At 37.1% G+C, this 20521-nt stretch overlaps 1 protein-coding gene across 1 annotated transcript in view; it reads right to left on the bottom strand.

The window, feature by feature from the left end:
* The window catches only part of SORCS3 (sortilin related VPS10 domain containing receptor 3), a 1163020-nt gene that overhangs the window by 687978 nt on the left and 454521 nt on the right, over positions 1-20521 (bottom strand). The window contains exon 4 of the mRNA XM_053693001.1: positions 7049-7207. Coding sequence (XP_053548976.1) covers positions 7049-7207 — 159 coding nt within the window. The remainder of the gene's footprint in view (positions 1-7048; positions 7208-20521) is intronic.

Raw genomic sequence — 20521 nt, 5'->3', positions numbered from 1 at the left:
TCCCCAGAATCAGCGCTATATCAGCACATTGTTTGCAGGTCACATATATGTACACGGAACTTTTGGGGGTCATTGTGATTTGGAGCAGGTGTCATATACAATGGGGTGTATTCATACATAAGCAAGCAACAACAATAACACGCTCACAGGTGCTGCAAACTTCCTTGTGGTTATATATTATTATGAGTGTAACTTTACTTTGTAATGTATATTTATTAGATAGTGTTATTATGTGTGTAACTGTACTGTGTAATGTATATTTATTAGATAGTGTTATTATGAGTGTAACTGTACTGTGTAATGTATATTTATTAGATAGTGTTATTATGAGTGTAACTGTACTTTGTAATGTATATTTATTAGACAGTGTTATGAGTGTAACTGTACTGTAAATGTATATTTATTAAACAGTGTTATTATGTGTGTAACTGTACTGTGTAATGTATATTTATTAGATAGTGTTATTATGAGTGTAACTGTACTGTGTAATGTATATTTATTAGATAGTGTTATTATGAGTGTAACTGTACTTTGTAATGTATATTTATTAGACAGTTTTATGAGTGTAACTGTACTGTGTAATGTATATTTATTAGACAGTGTTATTATGTATGTAACTGTACTGTGTAATGTTTATTTATTAGACAGTATTATTATGTGTGTAACTGTACTGTGTAATGTATATTTATTAGACAGTGTTATTATGTGTGTAACTATACTGTGTAATGTATATTTATTAGAAAGTGTTAATATGAGTGTAACTATACTGTGTAATGTATATTTATTAGACAGTGTTATTATGTGTGTAACTGTACTGTGTAATGTATATTTATTAGATAGTGTTATTATGAGTGTAACTGTACTGTGTAATGTATATTTATTAGACAGTATTATTATGTGTGTAACTGTACTGTGTAATGTATATTTATTAGATAGTGTTATTATGAGTGTAACTGTACTGTGTAATGTATATTTATTAGACAGTGTTATTATGTGTGTAACTGTACTGTGTAATGTATATTTATTAGACAGTATTATTAAGTGTGTAACTTTACTGTGTAATGTATATTTATTAGACAGTGTTATTATGTGTGTAACTGTACTGTGTAATGTATATTTATTAGATGGTGTTATTATGTGTGTAACTGTACTGTGTAATGTATATTTATTAGAAAGTGTTAATATGAGTGTAACTATACTGTGTAATGTATATTTATTAGAAAGTGTTAATATGAGTGTAACTATACTGTGTAATGTATATTTATTAGTAAGTGTTAATATGAGTGTAACTATACTGTGTAATGTATATTTATTAGAAAGTGTTAATATGAGTGTAACTATACTGTGTAATGTATATTTATTAGACAGTGTTATTATGTGTGTAACTATACTTTGTAATGTATTTTTTAAGTGTTTTGTGCAATTCTTTTGTTTTGGAAAACAGTTAACCACAGCTCTGAGATTGCGTTAAGGATTGAAGCATAAAAGGCGATTGCTCTAGCGCAATCACGATTTCGCTCAACTTGAAATATCAGCGAAATGAAAATGGCTCACAAAAAGATTGCGCTAGTGCAAATCCGTTTGCGCCTAACTTGTAATCTAGTCCTATGAATTTACTTCTGATTAACCATTCATGGGGGAAGAAATGATAAAACTGCACTTTCCCAACCTTCTGGGTTTACTTTAGGTAACAGAAAAAGGACTTTTTTTAAAGTGTGGTACTGACGTTGCGTGACAGGCTAAAAGGTGTGCGGTACACCTATACCGACAAGACTTGTAATAGTAGCGTTAGGGAAAATGAAGCGTTATGGGCCATAACGCTGCTTTTTCACTCAATTATGCCAAACTCGTAATCTAGCTGAATGTGAAATAGGAAATGTGCATTAGCATTTACAGGTTTTAAGGCTTCATTTTCATAGCTGCATCATCTGCACCAACCTTGTGGCTAGAATATTGTATGTAAATATCTCAACTATACAAGATCCTGCCTTCTATGAATGAGCGGCAACGCTGCAAGGGTTAAGGGAAAGAGTTAACCCTCCAATGCCACTGAGGGCAGCAACATTTTTCTTCATTGGCAGTATGTAGCCCATTCAGCACTGTTACCTGCAATACTAATACACAAAGAGTACTTTAATTGTAACTTAGCGTATTTTAATTTAGGTAATTGGGGTTAATTTAGGGGGTGTTAGGTTAGGGGGCTTAGTAATTTAATTAGTTATTTTTATTGTGGAGGTTTGGCAGATTAGGGGTTAATAGTTTTATTAGGTTTGTTGCGATGTGGGTTAATGGCGGATTAGGGGTTAATATACTTTATTAGGTTTTTGCGATGTGGGTTAATGGCGAATTAGGGGTTCATATACTTTATTAAGTTTATTGCGATGTGGGTTGATGGCGGATTAGGGGTTCATATACTTTATTAGGTTTATTGCGATGTGGGTTAATGGGGGATTAGGGGTTAATAGTTTTATTTGGTAGATCACGATGTGGGTGAATTGTGGATTAGAGGTTAATAGTTTAATTAGGCATATTGTGTTGTGGGGGGTTGTCAGTTTAGGGTTTAATACTTTTATTATTAGTTCTGATGTGGGTTGATGGTAGATTAGGGGTTCATATACTTTATTAGGTTTATTGCGATGTGGGTTAATGGGGGATTAGGGGTTAATAGTTTTAATTGGTAGATCGCAATGTGGGTGAATTGCGGATTAGAGGTTAATAGTTTAATTAGGCTTATTGTGTTGTGGGGGGTTGTCGGTTTAGGGGTTAATACTTTTATTATTAGTTCTGATGTGGGTTTGATGGCAGATATAGGGGTTTTACGTGTTGGGTTTAATTTTGGGAGGCGGGTTAAACTTTTACGGGAGATTTGATATTTTTTTTTATTTTCTTTCTTGCAGTTTCTAAAGTGTCGTAAATCACTGGCGACTCTAGGAATTTGTATTTACGTTCATTTCTGGACATTGCTAGTTTATCCGACTTTATGAACTGCCGGCGGAGTTTATGTAATACCTGATGTGTGAGATGACATTACAAGCGGCAAGGGTTTCAGCAGTTGCGCTGAAGCTTGCACTGCATATGTAATCTCGCCAAAGCTCTGCTAAGTGTTTTCCATCTATACATATGTTAAATTATTATGGGATGGTTCAGATGAACTATCAATAAGCTATGGACTTACAAGAAAAAAACTATTGATGCATCAGAATAAAATGCTTGTGGGTCATTTGCATGAAATAGTTATAGATACATTTAAATGAAGTGACCATGGTCTAATTCTTTCTGCAACTGGGATGAAATGTCTATGCATTTATGCCCATAAAATATCTGTGGGTTCTTAAGCAAATACAAAATAACCTTATGCAGTGTACAGCAGATATAATATTAGAAAATCCAATACAAAGTGAGATATGGAAATACTTAACATATGACATTATCTAAGGTCAATCTTGTGCAAACGAGATAAGCCTCATTAAATAAATAAATGAATAAAAACGTATACTACAATAGCTTGGAAACCTAGGAAATTGCTAAACATGTGATTGTATCTTGCCCTGTTTAACTCCAACACTTGTTATTCAGCAAATTCAAAGGTTTAAGGGTAAAATGTAATTTCTTTAGTACCAGAGAAAACAACATCTTTAAAATACTCACAATACCTAAACAATAACAACATATTAATGAGCATATTTCATGCATATGATTACATGGGACTAGATTACAAGTGGTGGGCTAATGATAGCAGGGGGCACGATAAGCAGTATCGCTGGGCCGCACAAGCATTAGCACCTAACTTCATATTACAAGTCCATGGTAAATCCCATTTACTAGAGAAGGGTTAGAGCAGCTGACATTGCTTTATTTAAAATATAATATTAATATTGTTAAAAGGGTTAAAGTGTTTGCCTGAAAAGGGCTCCAATGTATATATATATAATTCATCATAAAAAAACCTCTCACCCCCTGTAACATCAACCAGGGTGCAGGCCAAGTAATATTGATATCCCAAAAAATGTTTATTTACTTTAAACCATGCAGTAACTCACTACCAGTACCACTGTTTTTATCCCTTTAAACTTAGAGAATATGGGGCTTCATTATGAATTTCCTTTGTGAAAATAAATTACCTGGCTAGATACGGACCTCTGACCCTGCATCTATATACTGAGAGTGTTAAGCCATTTTGCTCTTCCTTTTATATAAACTTCTTGTTCTTTAAATTAGATAAACAGAAAACAGTATTTAACAGGTGGAATAAGAATGCTTTATTTCCCCCTTGCAAGCATAAGTGCATTATTCTGCTTTATTTCCCCCTTGCAAGCATAAGTGCATTATTATGCTTTATTTCCCTTGCACTGATATAAAGTAATAGGCTATATCTGCTTCGCTAACACATTTTATGGCCTATGTAAGGCAGTCACTCATTTGCCCGCTTTATGCAAACTTGTCAACAAGAAAGAATGCTCAGAGCGAAGTTAGCTCAGGGAACTGCTGTTTGATTAAAAAGGCAATCCAAGTGGCGTCAAATGAGTCTGGCATCAACAGTCAAAGCTGTCTCTAGACCACATCACAGAATTATCTCCTAGAAGCAGAACACAAGATATAGACATACTGCACACATGACAAGCAATTGTGTGACTAGCAATGTCTTATTCATTCTCAGGGGTCCATTTATCATTGTGCGGACAGACTTGATCCACTATAATGAACCATGCCCGCCACACATCGATAAATGCCAACAGCATACCACCCCCTTCAGATTCGCGGCCAAGTGGCCGCTAGGGGATGTCAATCAACCAGATCGTATTTGATCGGGTTGATTTGTGGTGATTTCTGTCCGCCGCCTCAGAGCAGGCGGACAGGTTATGGAGCAGCGGTCTTTAGAAGGCTCGCCAGAAACACGGGGCATCAAGCTCCGTTCGGAGCTTGATAAATAGACCCCTTGATGTGTGTGTGTTTATATATGCATCCAGCTATATCTAGATCAGCAGCAGGTCCTATTGCATGTGTCCTATAAAGAGCATATTGCTTTACATGTGCGCCAAACGATCATTAAAACTGAGGATCCAGAAATAACTGGGCTAACGGAAGGACGCTTGAGGACTGTGACTGAGGAGGGAACATCTATTAACACTGAGCTGAAAAAATACCTCATAGTGGATGAGGTATAAACAAGTGAGTGTGGATTTTTCTTCTTTTTATAAGTGTATATTTAAAACGTATTATGCCGCCTGTGCGCTTGTCTATCCTTACACTTTTTCAGACACCCTGGGAGGGACCTCACTGTGAAGGGGACAACTCCATATCAGACGAGCTGCTGGGTCTATAGGCACACAGGAACCAGTACTGTGGACTGTATTCAAAGACTACTGCCCCAAAGACTAGATTAATAATCTTCTGTCTAAAATAACTCAATAGATGTGGACATATGGGAAAATAGATAAATAGACCTGCATATCCTCCTAGCGCTGAGATTTATCTCCCTTTCTAATATATATATATATATATATATATATATATATATATATACACACACACAAACATATATATATATACAGTATATACACACACACACATATATATATATATATATATATATATATATATATATATATATATATATATATTAGTGGTGACTAGTTCTATTTGGATTTGGAAGAATATAGAAAATGGCAAATTCTTCCATATTAGCTGCATTCATGCAAAAACTATAATGAAAAAAACTTACAAATAACACTTCAAACATTTAAATGTATACTATTCATTAGCATTAGCAATATCCTCATCAGCTGATTGATTCTTGTGCCAGCCAATAAGTATGAAAGCTTCACTTTTGCTATTGTGCAGTCCTGAAGCCATTAATTTAAAAAAATTGTGATGCCACAAACTTTTAGCAGTAGCACCAGATACTACATTAACTTTAAGTTGTTATCCAGCTGACAAATGAATTGTCCTTAACAAATTCTGAATGACCCCCTTGATGAATATCTGATGAATAAAATAAAACAAATGTTGTTATAATTCATCCAAAACTATTTTTAGTCAATGTGAGTATAGATAATGTTTGCTTAGGCATAAGAAATAGATGCTCAAACTGCCCCCCCCCCTAACAGAGCAAAGGTTTTCTGACATTGAAACTGCATTTCTGGGTAGAGTAAGGCAAACATCAAAGACAGATATAGATAAAGATATAACCATACCTCACATATAGCTTTCTGGAATCTTTGAACCACATCAGATTATTTTATTATTTTATCTCAATAGTGTATGTGTTTCCCTTAAAGGGATATTAAATTAAATCTTTTTCTTTTGTGAATCAGATAGAGCATGCAATGTTAAACAACCTTCTAATTTACTTCTATTATCAATATTTCTTCATTCTCTTGGTATTTTTTGTTGAAAAGGAAAGACTTATGCTTAGGAGCCGTCTTATTTCTGGCGCACAATATGGCGGCAGTTTTGCAAGATGTCATCCATTTGCAGAAGCACTATATGGCAGCACTATTTCTTCAACACAGAATATCATGGGAATGAGGCAAATTTGATAATAGAATTAAATTGGAAATGTTTTTTTGTTTTTTTTAAATGCTATGCTCTGTCCAAATCACAAAAGAAAAGAAAATGTTTGGGTTTCATGTCCCTTTAATGATCTAATTATTAAATGCAAGAGCAGAGGAAATATGGTGACCTCTATAATCTGTCACAAAAACGACCCACAGAGTGGCTTATACTGAAAAGTTTGATCAGAATTTATCTAAAAAAAAGTTAAATTTGCAATTTCAATACTTTTTTCCAAAGGTCTATAACTCCCTCCTTGGGCAGATAAATATTGCAGAAGACATTTTCTTGCAGTAATCACTTTTTGTTTCTATGTGAATAGTTTTTCTTGGTCTTACTCATAATTTCCTATTTTGTCCTCTGCCAGATAGAGCCATAATACCTGCTGTTCATTGTGATAGAAAACGTTTACACTGATACCTACTGGTATTATCTGCTATCTCTGGACCTACAACACAAGCACAAATCCAGCACTTTATAAGAACGAATCACTTACCTTCTGATCCAGACTGTATGCTAGGACCCAGTCTTCCTGCTTTGGGTGGAACAGCAAGCTTTGGATATAAAAGTTTAGTCGATGTTTCTGATAAGTGGCCCCTTCATCCGAACTGATCAATATACTGCTCTCAACTTCAGGATCACTTAGCAACATGATCTGAAACAGAAGACAAGAATATGAGAGTGCACCAAGGGTCAGGTCACAGGGGATAGATTGTAATAATCAGAGGCCTGAATCTATGCCTTAAAGGGACAGTCTACTCCAAAATGTTAATTGTTTAAAAAGATAGAAAATGCTTTTATTGGTTTTGCATAACCAACATGGTTATATTAATACACTTTTTACCTCTGTGATTACCTTGCAACTAAGCCTTTTCTGACAGCCACCTGATCACATGACTTTTATTTATTATCTATTGACCTGCATTTTATCCAATTAGTGCAGCGTCTGCCACAACCAATGTTATCTATATGGCTCACATGAACTAGTACTCCCCTGTTGTGAAAAGCAAATAAAGAGCATGTGATAAGAGGCTGTCTTTAGTGGCTTAGAAACAGGCAGAAATTTAGAGGTTTAAAGGTTATAAAGTAAATTAATATAACAATGTTGCTTGTGCAAAGCTGGGGAATGGGAAATAAAGATGTTATCTATCTTTTTAAACAATAACAATTCTGGTGTAGAGTGTCCCTTTAAGGGATATATATATAGCTTAGGGGTCTTAAAAAAACACACCTATTATTCAGCACAAGAAGTCAACAGATTTACAAATGATCTGTACAAATTATCTAAGTGCATTGTTAAAAAAAAAAAGAAGATATAGCTGAAAAAAAAAGTATTACAAAAAAAAGCTTGAGATTGAGAACAAAAAAGGCTGTAAATGTGTACATGTGTACCGCTCTCATAAACATAAAGCATAGATTGTCAACAGATGCCTGATGGCTCATCAAGTCTGTCTGCATTAATGTAAAACACAGGGCTCATTAATCATGTTTTACCTGCTCGCGGGACTTCAGCGAATTCAGTAAATTCATGTGCACTTCAGCAAAGAGACTACAACATTCTGTTCATTTTCTAACCCTATAACCATTACTGAATACTCCTGCAATAAGTATTACATGACCATTAAAGTCAGTTTAATTCTCTTTGTTATATCTAAAATACAGAGTTATAAAATGTAATAAAATGTTTATTGCTTTTGGAAAACTGGATAATTCTGCACTAAAAATATATATTTTGTTTAAGTTTGTAAACAAGTCACTAAGCCACCAATATAGCTGAAAGAGTAGTCCTGATCAGCCAATAACCAACCTCTCCCATGCACTTCCTGTCAGTATAAATATTAAAATAATGTCATATAAAAACATGTAAATAGTGCTGTTTTATGAGAAATTATTTCACCTAAAACTTAATTTATGCATAAATATTTCTATAATATCACATGTAGAAGGAAATTTATTTCTAGATTAAATGCTTATGGTTTAGACAGAGAACGGAATTAAAAAAACATTTTCCAATAATTTGTAATGAGTATTTTTATACTCTAAGTTCAGCAAATTCAATTTGATCCAAATTTTGACAAAGAAATCAGTCTGTGCAAATGCAAGAGATATTAAGAGCTAGATTACAAGTGGGGCGCCAAATTATTGCGTGCCGGCAAAAGGGAAAATGTACCCGTTTGCGGGCGTACGATAAATAACCAGTCATTAAAAATGGCTGGTTATTGCTACTGCAAGCTCACGGTGGCAATTAGCACTCAGAAAATTAACCAGAGATTAGATCTCTGGTTAATTGTCTAAACATGCCCTCAAAATAGAGGGCATTATAGTTTTGTATTAAACAAAAATGTAGCATAAAAAAAACTGCGCTAGGTAGTTTGCGGCTTTAAAGTTGACGGGTATGGGGTGTTGTGAAAAAAACTGCACTGAAAAGTGCCTTTACATTGCGGTCTGTGTGGACTGTGTGTTCCCAGTAAATATGCAGTATGTATGTATGCACATATTAACATAAATATATATGTATATAATCATATACATATATATTTACAAATTGCTGCCATCACTGTGGTACTTACCCCCTGCGCTGCGCAAGTTCTCATGCCGTATCTCACGGCATGAGAACGAGGCTCCCATTTGATTAGCGTGCACTGGTATTAAGTGAAGCGCTAATATCGCTTTCAAGAAAGTGATATTTAGCACTCCACTTGTAATCTGGCCCTTAATGTCTTTTTAATAAAACAAGAAGCATTTCTCTAACATTAATGAGAGGACTTGCATGCTGGAAATGTTCCAGAACAACTGTAAGTGACTCTCACATTAATCCAAGAGCAAACTGAACAACTGTACAACAGAGAGGGATTATATCCCCACTCAACTTGATAAATTACTCATATCACTGAGACATTATATGGTGATCAGAACAATATTTTGACTAATTTTCTTGTGGGTTTTGAAGAAATACTAAACTATATATACACCCACGCACATACACACAGAAACACAAACACGCACGCACACACACATACATTTACACACATATACAAATGCAAACACACACACATGCACACAAATACATACACAAACACATAAACATGCATACACACAGAAACATAAACACACACACACACACATACATTTGCACACATATGCACATACAAACACACACATATACACATACAAACACACACATGCACACAAATACATACACAAACACACACATAAACATGCATACACACACACACATGCACACATACCCACAGAAACACAAATATGCACACACACACATACATATACACACATACACATACACACACATGCACACAAATACATACACAAACACGCAAATACATAAACAAACACATAAACATGCATACACACATATGCACACATACACACAGAAACAAAAACGTGCACACACACATACATATACACATACACACATACAGTACATACACACATATACACACACATACACACATGTACGCATACATATACGCACATACATACACACACACACAAGCACACACATACATACACACACATATACAAACATGCACACTCGCACACACATACACACACACATATGCACACACATACATACACACATACAAACACACAATATATACACACACGCACATACATACAGACAAACATTTACACATACATACACATATATGTACACACATATACACACACATTTATACATACATACACACATATGCACAAACATACACACATATACACACATGCACACACATACACACACATTTACACATGCACACACATACATAGACACACATGCACACACATGCACACTCAAACACACATACACACACATACATTCAAACATATACACAGATACATACACACACATTTACACATACATGCACATGCACACACATACATACATACACAAACATGCACACATACACACAAAAACATATACATACGCAGCCATACATACAGACACACATTTACACATACATACACATATATACACACACATACACACACACATGCACACACATACACACATATACATACATGCACACATACACACACAAACACATATACATATATACACACACACAGAGACATACATGCAGACACACATTTACACATACATACACACACACATACACACATGCACACACATACACACATATACATACACAGCCATACATACAGACACATATTTACACACACATGCACACACATATACATACACAGCCATACATACAGACACATATTTACACATACATACACATATATACACACACATGCACACACATATGCATACATGCACACATACACACACAAACACATACATATATACACACACACAGACATACATGCAGACACACATTTACACATACATACACACACATAAACACATGCACACACATACACACATATACATACACAGCCATACATACAGACACATATTTACACATACATACACATATATACACACACATGCACACACATACACACATATACATACATGCATACTTACACACACAAACACATACATATACACACGCACACAGACATACATGCAGACACACATTTACACATACATACACACACATACACACATGCACACACATACACACATATACATACACAGCCATACATACAGACACATATTTACACATACATACACATATATACACACACATGCACATACATACACACATATACATACATGCACACACACAGACATACATGCAGACACACATTTACACATACATACACACACATACACACACATACACACATGCACACACATACACACATATACATACATACACACACATATACACATAAACACTCACAACTTTTTCTTCACTTGTCTACTCTCCTACATCACTTGCTTATGTATATTTACACTGTACTACTATAATAAAGTTGATTTTCAAGTGGGGGAGGCTGTTAAGATAGAAACCTCCAAAAATCATGTCAAAGCTACTTGGTAAGGGTTTCATTATAGATTGAAATAGCCCTAGTGCAAGTCATAAAGTTTTAAGGGCATTTACACAGTACCAGCCCCCCGAGGACAGCACAATTTGTGGCTTTTCTAATAATTTGGGTGCCTGTAATTTTGGAACCAAGACAAATCACTTTCTAACAGATTGAAATAGACCACCTAAGACTGAAAATTCACCCAGTCTCTCCAATTCTTATCTTATTCTCTGTATCTTATTTATTAACGCTCGCTTTTCTCTCCACACTCAGTGACCAGGCGGTGTAAAATAACAGGGAGAATAATGAGACAGGAAAGGCTGTCCTGCGACCGTGATGCTTTATACCCTTTATAAGTGGTAAATGGCATTACATAAACTAACAGACAGTTATATTTTCCGCTAATTATATTCTCGGATGTGCGGCTTGTAATCTGGTTGTTACTTATAATGAGAAATTACCAGGCTACTTCTTCCAATCACATTTATTGTATAAGCCAAATGAATTCAATCATAAACCAAGTAACCAAAAACAGACAAAATAAAATGGATTATATAATATAGAGCATATTTAGTATATTAGCACAAAAAATAATAATTATTGTCATTTAACCCATTGAGTTGCAAACAAAGCTCTCACAAAAAATTAAACACTGAGGGCTTTATCTAGTAAATGATGAGTTTAGTGCATTGTTTTCATCTTATTTTAGTGCTGTTAGCAATATTTGTTATGATTTGACTCAACAAAGGGGAAGCTGGGGTCATGTATAATCTAATTTGTTTTATTTGATAATCAATACTGTTTCCTGTAGCTTCATTCATCTATCATCACACAGTATCCTTGTTTGGAGAGACATACAGTATGCTGAGGCTTATCACTAACCGAAGTGAGATGTCAAAAACCCGAGCACAAAAAAGTTAAATCAAAGATTTTCTGTAGCAGGAGGACAGATATACCTTCCTACACCAAGTGCTTCCAGCGACAGTTTGTTGGATGGTATGCCAGTTTAATCCCTGCTTGAGGTTCAGACACACATAAAACACATCTGGACAGCTTCCTCCAAAAATGCTAGCCATAAAAAAGCTTTATGTTCATGAAACTGATGCACAAAGTTACTTTATAACCTTGCAGGCAGACAACCTTTAGCTGCAACTTCTCTGCTGGAGAAGTGAGAAACACACAGTAAGAATTGGATTGAACAATAGCTATAGTAGGCAGCTGACTATGGTCTCCTCACACACAGGGCTTCCTGCTGAGCCAGTTTAAGGATGAAATGCAGTAATCAACTGGCTAATGCTTTATTTCAGATGGGCTTAACTGGGACATAAGGACTACGTGCTCTAGAGCTTATGTTAGAGCTCTCTACACATTTACAGATAGGGAGCTCTAATCTGCTGCCCCTTCCCACTTCTCTAGGGTTACCACCTCAGTCATGTTTTTCTGGACACTTATGAGTTACACATGCTGTAGGGTGTGCAGGGAGGAACAGGTATTGTGCTGTTCATCACCACTATTCATGTCCAGAGGCACAATACATGTTCCGCCCTACTTACCCTGCAGCATGTGTAACTCATAAGTGTCCAGGAAAACATGGCCGAGGTGGCAACCCTACAATGCTCCCTCTTCAGCACAAGTGTCTTGGTTTTTATAGCAAAACCAGGAACTGCTCAGTTGTAGTTTAATCCTTTCAGCCACGGCTCATCCCACAAAACCTCTTGCCCACCCTCTCACCTCTCAGAAAGCTTACAGGAAATGCTGAGGTCTGCATAACAACGGCAGTTAGAGAGTGCTATACCCTAATTCATTACTGTATCAGCGGAAAAACTTCAAAGGTGCCAGCTGCCCTGAATTTGTAAGTCATTGACATCTTTACATGTCTATCACTCTATGTGTAGCATGTAGCAGGGTGAGATAACCTGCAGCAAATGTAAATACAATGGCCTCTAGTTATCAAGCCGTCAACCTCAAATACGCTGGAATTACGCAGCGTATTTGTGGCGAGGCTGATTCGCCTAAGTTATCAAGCCCTGCTGCCCGGCAAAAGTAGAATATAGTGACGTAAGCTTCGATCCGCCGGACTCAGTCCGACACAGATCGATTCTTACGTCACTCCAGATGTTCTGAACGCAAGTTCGGCACAATCTGACTACTTTTGCTAGTTATCAAATGACTAGCAGGTACGCTTGGCACTTTTCCGGCCCAGCGTAGCTGGTTTTCAATCCGCCGCCCTGGAGGCAGCGGATCCCATAGGAATCAATGGGAGTCTGACCATAGCGAAAGCTCATGTTCGCTGCTGCCCGACATCCCATTGATTCCTATGGGAGATGTCTGCACCTAACACCCTAACATGCACCCCGAGTCTAAACAACCCTAATCTGCCCCCCCCCTACACTGCAGCAACTAAATAAATGTTTTACCCCCTAAACCACCGCTCCCGGAGCCCACCGCCACTCTAATAAACTTATTAACCCCTAAACCGCCGCTCCCGGAGTCCACCGCCACTCTAATAAACTTATTAACCCCTAAACCACTGCTCCCGGACCCCGCCGCCACCTACATAATACCTATTAACCCCTATCCTGCCCCCCCATACCGCCGCCACCTATAATAAATTTATTAACCCCTATCCTGCCGATCCCGTACCCCGCCACAACTAAATAAATTGTTTAACCCCTAAACCGCCGCTCCCGGACCCCGCCGCAACCTATATTAAACTTATTAACCCCTAATCTGCCCCCCCTACACCGTCGCCACCTATAATAAATGTATTAACCCCTATCCTGCCCCCCCTATACCGCCGCCATCTATATTAAACTAATTAACCCCTAAACCTAAGTCTAACCCTAACCCTAACACCCCCCTAACTTAAATATTATTTTAATAAATCTAAATAAAATTACTATTATTAACTAAATTAATCCTATTTAAAACTAAATACTTACCTATAAAATAAACCCTAATATAGCTACAATATAACTAATAATTATATTGTAGCTATTTTAGGATTTATTTTTATTTTACAGGCAAATTTGAATTTATTTTAACTAGTCACAATAGCTATTAAATAGTTATTAACTATTTAATAGCTACCTAGTTAAAATAAAGACAAATTTACCTGTAAAATAAAAACTAACCTAAGTTACAATTACACCTAACACTACACTATCATTAAATAAATTATTCCTATTTAAAACTAAATACTTACCTGTAAAATAAACCCTAAGATAGCTACAATGTAATTAATAATTACATTGCAGCTATCTTAGGATTTATATTTATTTTACAGGTAACTTTGTATTTATTTTAACTAGGTAGAATAGTTATTAAATAGTTATTAACTATTTAATAACTACCTAGCTAAAAGAAATACAAAATTACCTGTAAAATAAATCCTAACCTAAATTACAATTAAAGTGAATGTAAAGTCAGCATGGTCTCTAAAGTTTGCATTAACATTAAAGTTAAAATAACAGCACTTTAATTCATAATTTTTTTTTAAAGATTGTAATTACCGAGTATATTAATTTAATATCCTCGCATTCCTAATTATAATCGTCCGCCCGGCATTTTTCATCATTGATTGACAGGGTAGGCTCGATCATCAGAACCAATAAATGTATTTTCCACGGGGGGACCAAACCCCTTTTGCTGTCGTCATGCGTCTGTACTGCGCTTGCGTTAGACAGTTCTGACAACGATCTCTGAATCTCGTGCACATTTCACGCATGTGCAATTACAGTTATCGGACTTCGTAATTTTTTCTGGAAGTTTTGGAGAGCTAGGTTATTTGTTTAGCATCGCTTGGAGCGTGCATTGCCACTACGTGACAGCGGGTGGGACCGCTGCATACGTAGGATTGAATAAGACAAGGAAGTTGCGGGTGGGAGGAGCTGGTAAATACAAGAGACTAAATTTCATATTATAATATAAAATGTATTATACATTTTATTAAAAAATGAAAGTGGCGGTTTAATTGATATAGTGATAAGCTATTGAATGATACTTTCATATCCTAAAAAATTGACATTCACTTTAAGTAAAAAAGGATGACGAGTCACCCTCTGGAGGTGCGCTGAAATGTGAAACAATCCGGATTCCAAATGATGAATGAAGATCAAAGGCTGCTCTCTCAGACAAAACCAAATCAACCAAAGGATCCTAGACAGGAACAAAGAGGTGCCAATAGGGTGATAACGTAAATACAAAGGACAATCAGGTAGAAGCGGTGGAAATACTCACAAACGTAGTGGCACTGTGATGTGCCAGAAACAGCAAACCGGGACCTATTCGTCGCCCGGCAGACAAACACTCGGCAAGAGACACTGGATCGTCACGTGGAGCCATCTTCATCCACTGACGCCTACCCGCCGAATGAATATTCCTTTAAGTGACGTCATCCAAGATGGCGTCCCTCGAATTCCGATTGGCTGATAGGATTCTATCAGCCAATTGGAATTAAGGTAGGAAAAATCTGATTGGCTGATCCAATCAGCCAATCAGATTGGGCTCGCATTCTATTGGCTGATCGGAACAGCCAATAGAATGCGAGCTCAATCTGATTGGCTGATTGGATCAGCCAATCGGATTGAACTTGAATCTGATTGGCTGATTGGATCAGCCAATCAGATTTTTCCTACCTTAATTCTGATTGGCTGATAGAATCCTATCAGCCAATCGGAATTCAAGGGACGCCATCTTGGATGACGTCACTTAAAGGAATATTCATTCGGCGAGTAGGCGTTGGTGGATGAAGATGGCTCCGCGTCGGCTGCTTTGAAGATGGCTCCGCTCCGCTCCGGATGGATGAAGATTGAAGACACCGCCTGGATGAAGACTTCTATCGGATGGAAGACCTCTTCAGCGCCCCTTGGATGAAGACTTCGGCCGCTGCGGATGTCCTCTTCTGTTCCATCGGTGGTTGGCTGGCTGAAGACGGCTAAAGGTAGGATGATCTTCAGGGGGGTAGTGTTAGGTTTATTTAAGGGGGGTTTTGGTTAGAGTAGGGGTATGTGGGTGGTGGGTTTTAATGTTGGGGGGGGGGGGTTGTATTTTTTTTAACATGCAAAAGAGCTGAATACTTTGGGGCATGCCCCGCAAAAGGCCCTTTTAAGGGCTGGTAAGGTAATAGAGCTGTTAACTTTCGTAATTTAGAATAGGGTAGGGCATTTTTTTATTTTGGGGGGCTTTGTTATTTTATTAGGGGGCTTAGATAAGGTGTAATTAGCTTAAAAATCTTGTAATATTTTTTTATTTTTTGTAACTTAGTTTTTTTTATTTTTTGTACTTTAGTTAGTTTATTTAATTGTATTTAATTGTAGGTATTTGTAGATAATTAATTTAATTTATTTAATGATAGTGTAGTGTTAGGTTTAATTGTAACTTAACCAAATGATCCTAGACAGGAACAAAGAGGCGCCAATAGGGTGATAACGTAAATACAAAGGACAATCAGGTAGAAGCGGTGGAAATACTCACAAACGTAGCGGCACTGTGATGTGCCAGAAACAGCAAACCGGGACCTATTCATCGCCCGGCAGACAAACACTCGGCAAGAGACACTGGATCGTCACGTGAGGCCCTCCAACCAATCAGGTAAGGGTTCGCGTCCACACCTTTCGCCGGATGGCAAATCAACCAATCGGTAGTGGGCCTTGACGCACACCTCTCTCCTCCAAAAGCCCCAACGAAGGGATCGTACTCAGTGAGTGCTCAAGGGGGGCAATAATACGAAGAGCGCTGTCGTCCGAAATCCACAGGATACAAGGGACTTGAAGAGTAATAAAGGGGAAAAGGACTCCAAAGGGGTATATTTAAAACGGTTTATTAAAAATTATAAAAGAAACCAGCAACGCGTTTCTCAGCTACACAGAGCCGTTTCATCCTGCTATAGTCACTATACATATAGTTACTATTTATTTTTAAATAGGAATAATTTAGTTAATGATAGTGTAGTGTAATTGTAACTTAGGTTAGTTTTTATTTTACAGGTAAATTTGTCTTTATTTTAACTAGGTAGCTATTAAATAGTTAATAACTATTTAATAGCTATTGTGCCTAGTTAAAATAAATTCAAATTTGCCTGTAAAATAAAAATAAATCCTAAAATAGCTACAATATAATTATTAGTAATATTGTAGCTATATTAGGGTTTATTTTATAGGTAAGTATTTAGTTTTAAATAGGAATAACTAATTTAATAAGAGTGATATTTATTTAGATTTATTTAATTAATATTTAAATTAGGGGGGTGTTAGGGTTAGGGTTAGACTTAGGTTTAGGGGTTAATAATTTTATTATAGGTTGCGGCGGTATAGGGGGAGCAGGATAGGGGTTAATAAATTTATTATAGGTGGGGACGGTGTAGGGGGGGCAGATTAGGGGTTAATACGTTTAATATAGGTTGCGGCGTGGCCCGGGAGCGGCGGTTTAGGGGTTAAACAATTTATTTAGTTGTGGCGGGGTACGGGATCGTCAGGATAGGGGTTAATAAATTTATTATAGGTGGCGGCGGTATAGGGGGGGGCAGGATAGGGGTTAATAGGTATTATGTAGGTGGCAGCGGGGTCCGGGAGTGGCAGTTTAGGGGTTAATCAGTTTATTAGAGTGGCGGTGGGCTCAGGGAGCGGCGGTTTAGGGGTTAATACATTTATTATAGTTGCGGCGGGGTCTAGGAGCGGCGGTTTAGGGGTTAATAACTTTATTTAGTTGCGGGGGGCTCCGGGTGCGCCCGTATAGGGGGTAGAACAGTGTAGTTTAGTGTGGGTGCTTAGTGACAGCTTATCAATAAAGCTGGGAAAAAGCCGAAGAGCAGCGAGATCGGATGAGTGATAACTATCACAGTCCGCTGCTCATTGCCCCGTACTTGGTGCACGGCTTTTTGACAGCTTTATTGATAACTTTGGCGAGCGTATTCAGGTCCGCGGCGGCGATGGTAGGCGAGCTTAGGCGGGCGTATTGGGGCCGGCGATGGCAGGTAAGTAGACACGTTGATAACTAGAGGCCAATGTCTGCACTGCCTCTTGTGGTCAGGGCTGAAAAAGCACAATTGCAGAGGTAAATTACAGATAGCAAAATCAATCCTTAAAGGGGAATTAAGTTTAAGAATAAACTCCTTTTAATAATGAAGCTATGATTTTATTCTGCACTTGTAAAGATATAGCTTGTTCATTCTGTGGCATTTATGAGTTTTCACAATTGCAAGAAGACATGCAGGCTTGACATATGGCATAATAAAAAAAAAACATTGTGTACATGTTTCCCATGGTATCACTGTGTTTATTATCATGAATTGGAAAAGCACCACTAATCTAAGAACCTCTTGCCAGGTTGTTTCTGCTCAGTCCTTATGCAATAAATATTGAAGCATTTTATAAATCTGATGAAGTGGTGTTTAGTGTTTATGTTAAAGTAAGAGACTTTAATGCTTTTTTTTTCTAAACATCATCTGACTTTTTTATGTGATAGATCAGCCCATTTCTTAAAGGGCAAACTGCCTTTTGCAATTATCAGCCTTTGGCATATGAATTCTATGATTTAGATAAATTACAATTCATTAAGTTCCAATAAACAAGTTCTTAGTCGGAACAAGTTGTCTGCCAAAGCCTAACCTCATCATTTATTATTACCACAAGGACAGAAACAGAACACCAAAGACATGTCAGACATAATAGATAGCTTTTTTAATATCTAATAATTTACCATAATATAAAAATAAACGGCATTCTTTATTAAAGAGGAAATTACATTTTATCTAACTCTTTGCATAGATAATAAAGACATTTTTCAAAATATAGAAAGGCCTTATGTTCAGTGGTACACACTACCCATAGGTAAGTTGGATGCAAAGGGTTAATCAATTCCTGTCTGCCTAGAGCACAGGAAATTGCCATAGAGGCTTCACAAAGTGTTGCTGCCCATGCAAAAGTGTTGCTGCTTTACCAAGAGTTGGTTTTGGGTGCACGTGCATCATGTCTTTCAAAGACTTATGGTATCCTTTAAAAACTGACTATTTGTTAAATGTCTAGTGATATTTGGAGACCTGACCTGCTTGTAAACAAGTATTTGTCCCACTACAACAATGTGCAAAGGATAATGCTCCTTTGTTTTCTCAAATTATGCCTCATTCGTTCATACTCATGGGGAACAATATCTACAGAGCTAAAAGTGACTTTATCTAGAAATTCTTAAAAAGATAGGAACAATGAGGCTCTGTGATTAGCTAAAACATATTGGTGCACTAATAAAGGGTCAATCACAACCCTTAAGAAAAATATATCAAATGATTTATCTACAGAAATCTCCGTAGACTTAAATGGTGATTTTGTTTTGAAAAGGATTGTGATCGACCGCATGTTTAGGTATTTTTAGAGGGTTATAGAGTTACCAACTTCCCTCCATAAATATATTGGATTATCCAGGGAAAGCGACAGGTATAGATTGTGATCAGATCCCATCATAGACCCAATGTCTCTTAGACTCCTGACAGCCATATGCCCACATTGTACCTCAGATCAAGCCCTACTGTTTTCAACCCTTTCAGTTATTTGCCTACATCATACCTAATGATGACTCTAAAACCTAGCCAGTTATTTGCCTATATCAGACCTAACAATGACTCTAAAACCCAGTCAGTTATATGCTTACATCATACCTAATGATGACTCTAAAACCCAGCCAGTTATTTGCCTATATCAAACCTAACGATGACTCTAAGGGGTCAATTTATTATTGGCCAAATTGGGCCAATTCACCCTGTTTCTGCGCGAGCCAATAGGTTCGCTGGACACAGGAGTTAAGAAGCAGTAGTCTATAGACCGCTGCTCCTTAACTCATATGCCACCTCTGAGGCTGCGCACAGCAATCTGCCCTATCCTATATGATCAGGCTGATTGACACCTCCTGCTAGCAGCCAATTGGTCGTGTATCTGCAGTGTGCAGTATCGCACAAGCAGTTCACTAGAACTGCTTGCGCAATGCTGAATATGGACAGTGTATGCTGTCCGCATTTAGC

The sequence above is a fragment of the Bombina bombina genome, chromosome 9 (assembly GCF_027579735.1).
Source record: "Bombina bombina isolate aBomBom1 chromosome 9, aBomBom1.pri, whole genome shotgun sequence".
NCBI lineage: Eukaryota > Metazoa > Chordata > Amphibia > Anura > Bombinatoridae > Bombina > Bombina bombina.
Note: the sequence above shows the minus strand (reverse complement) of the source record. Positions and strands in the feature narration are given on the sequence as shown.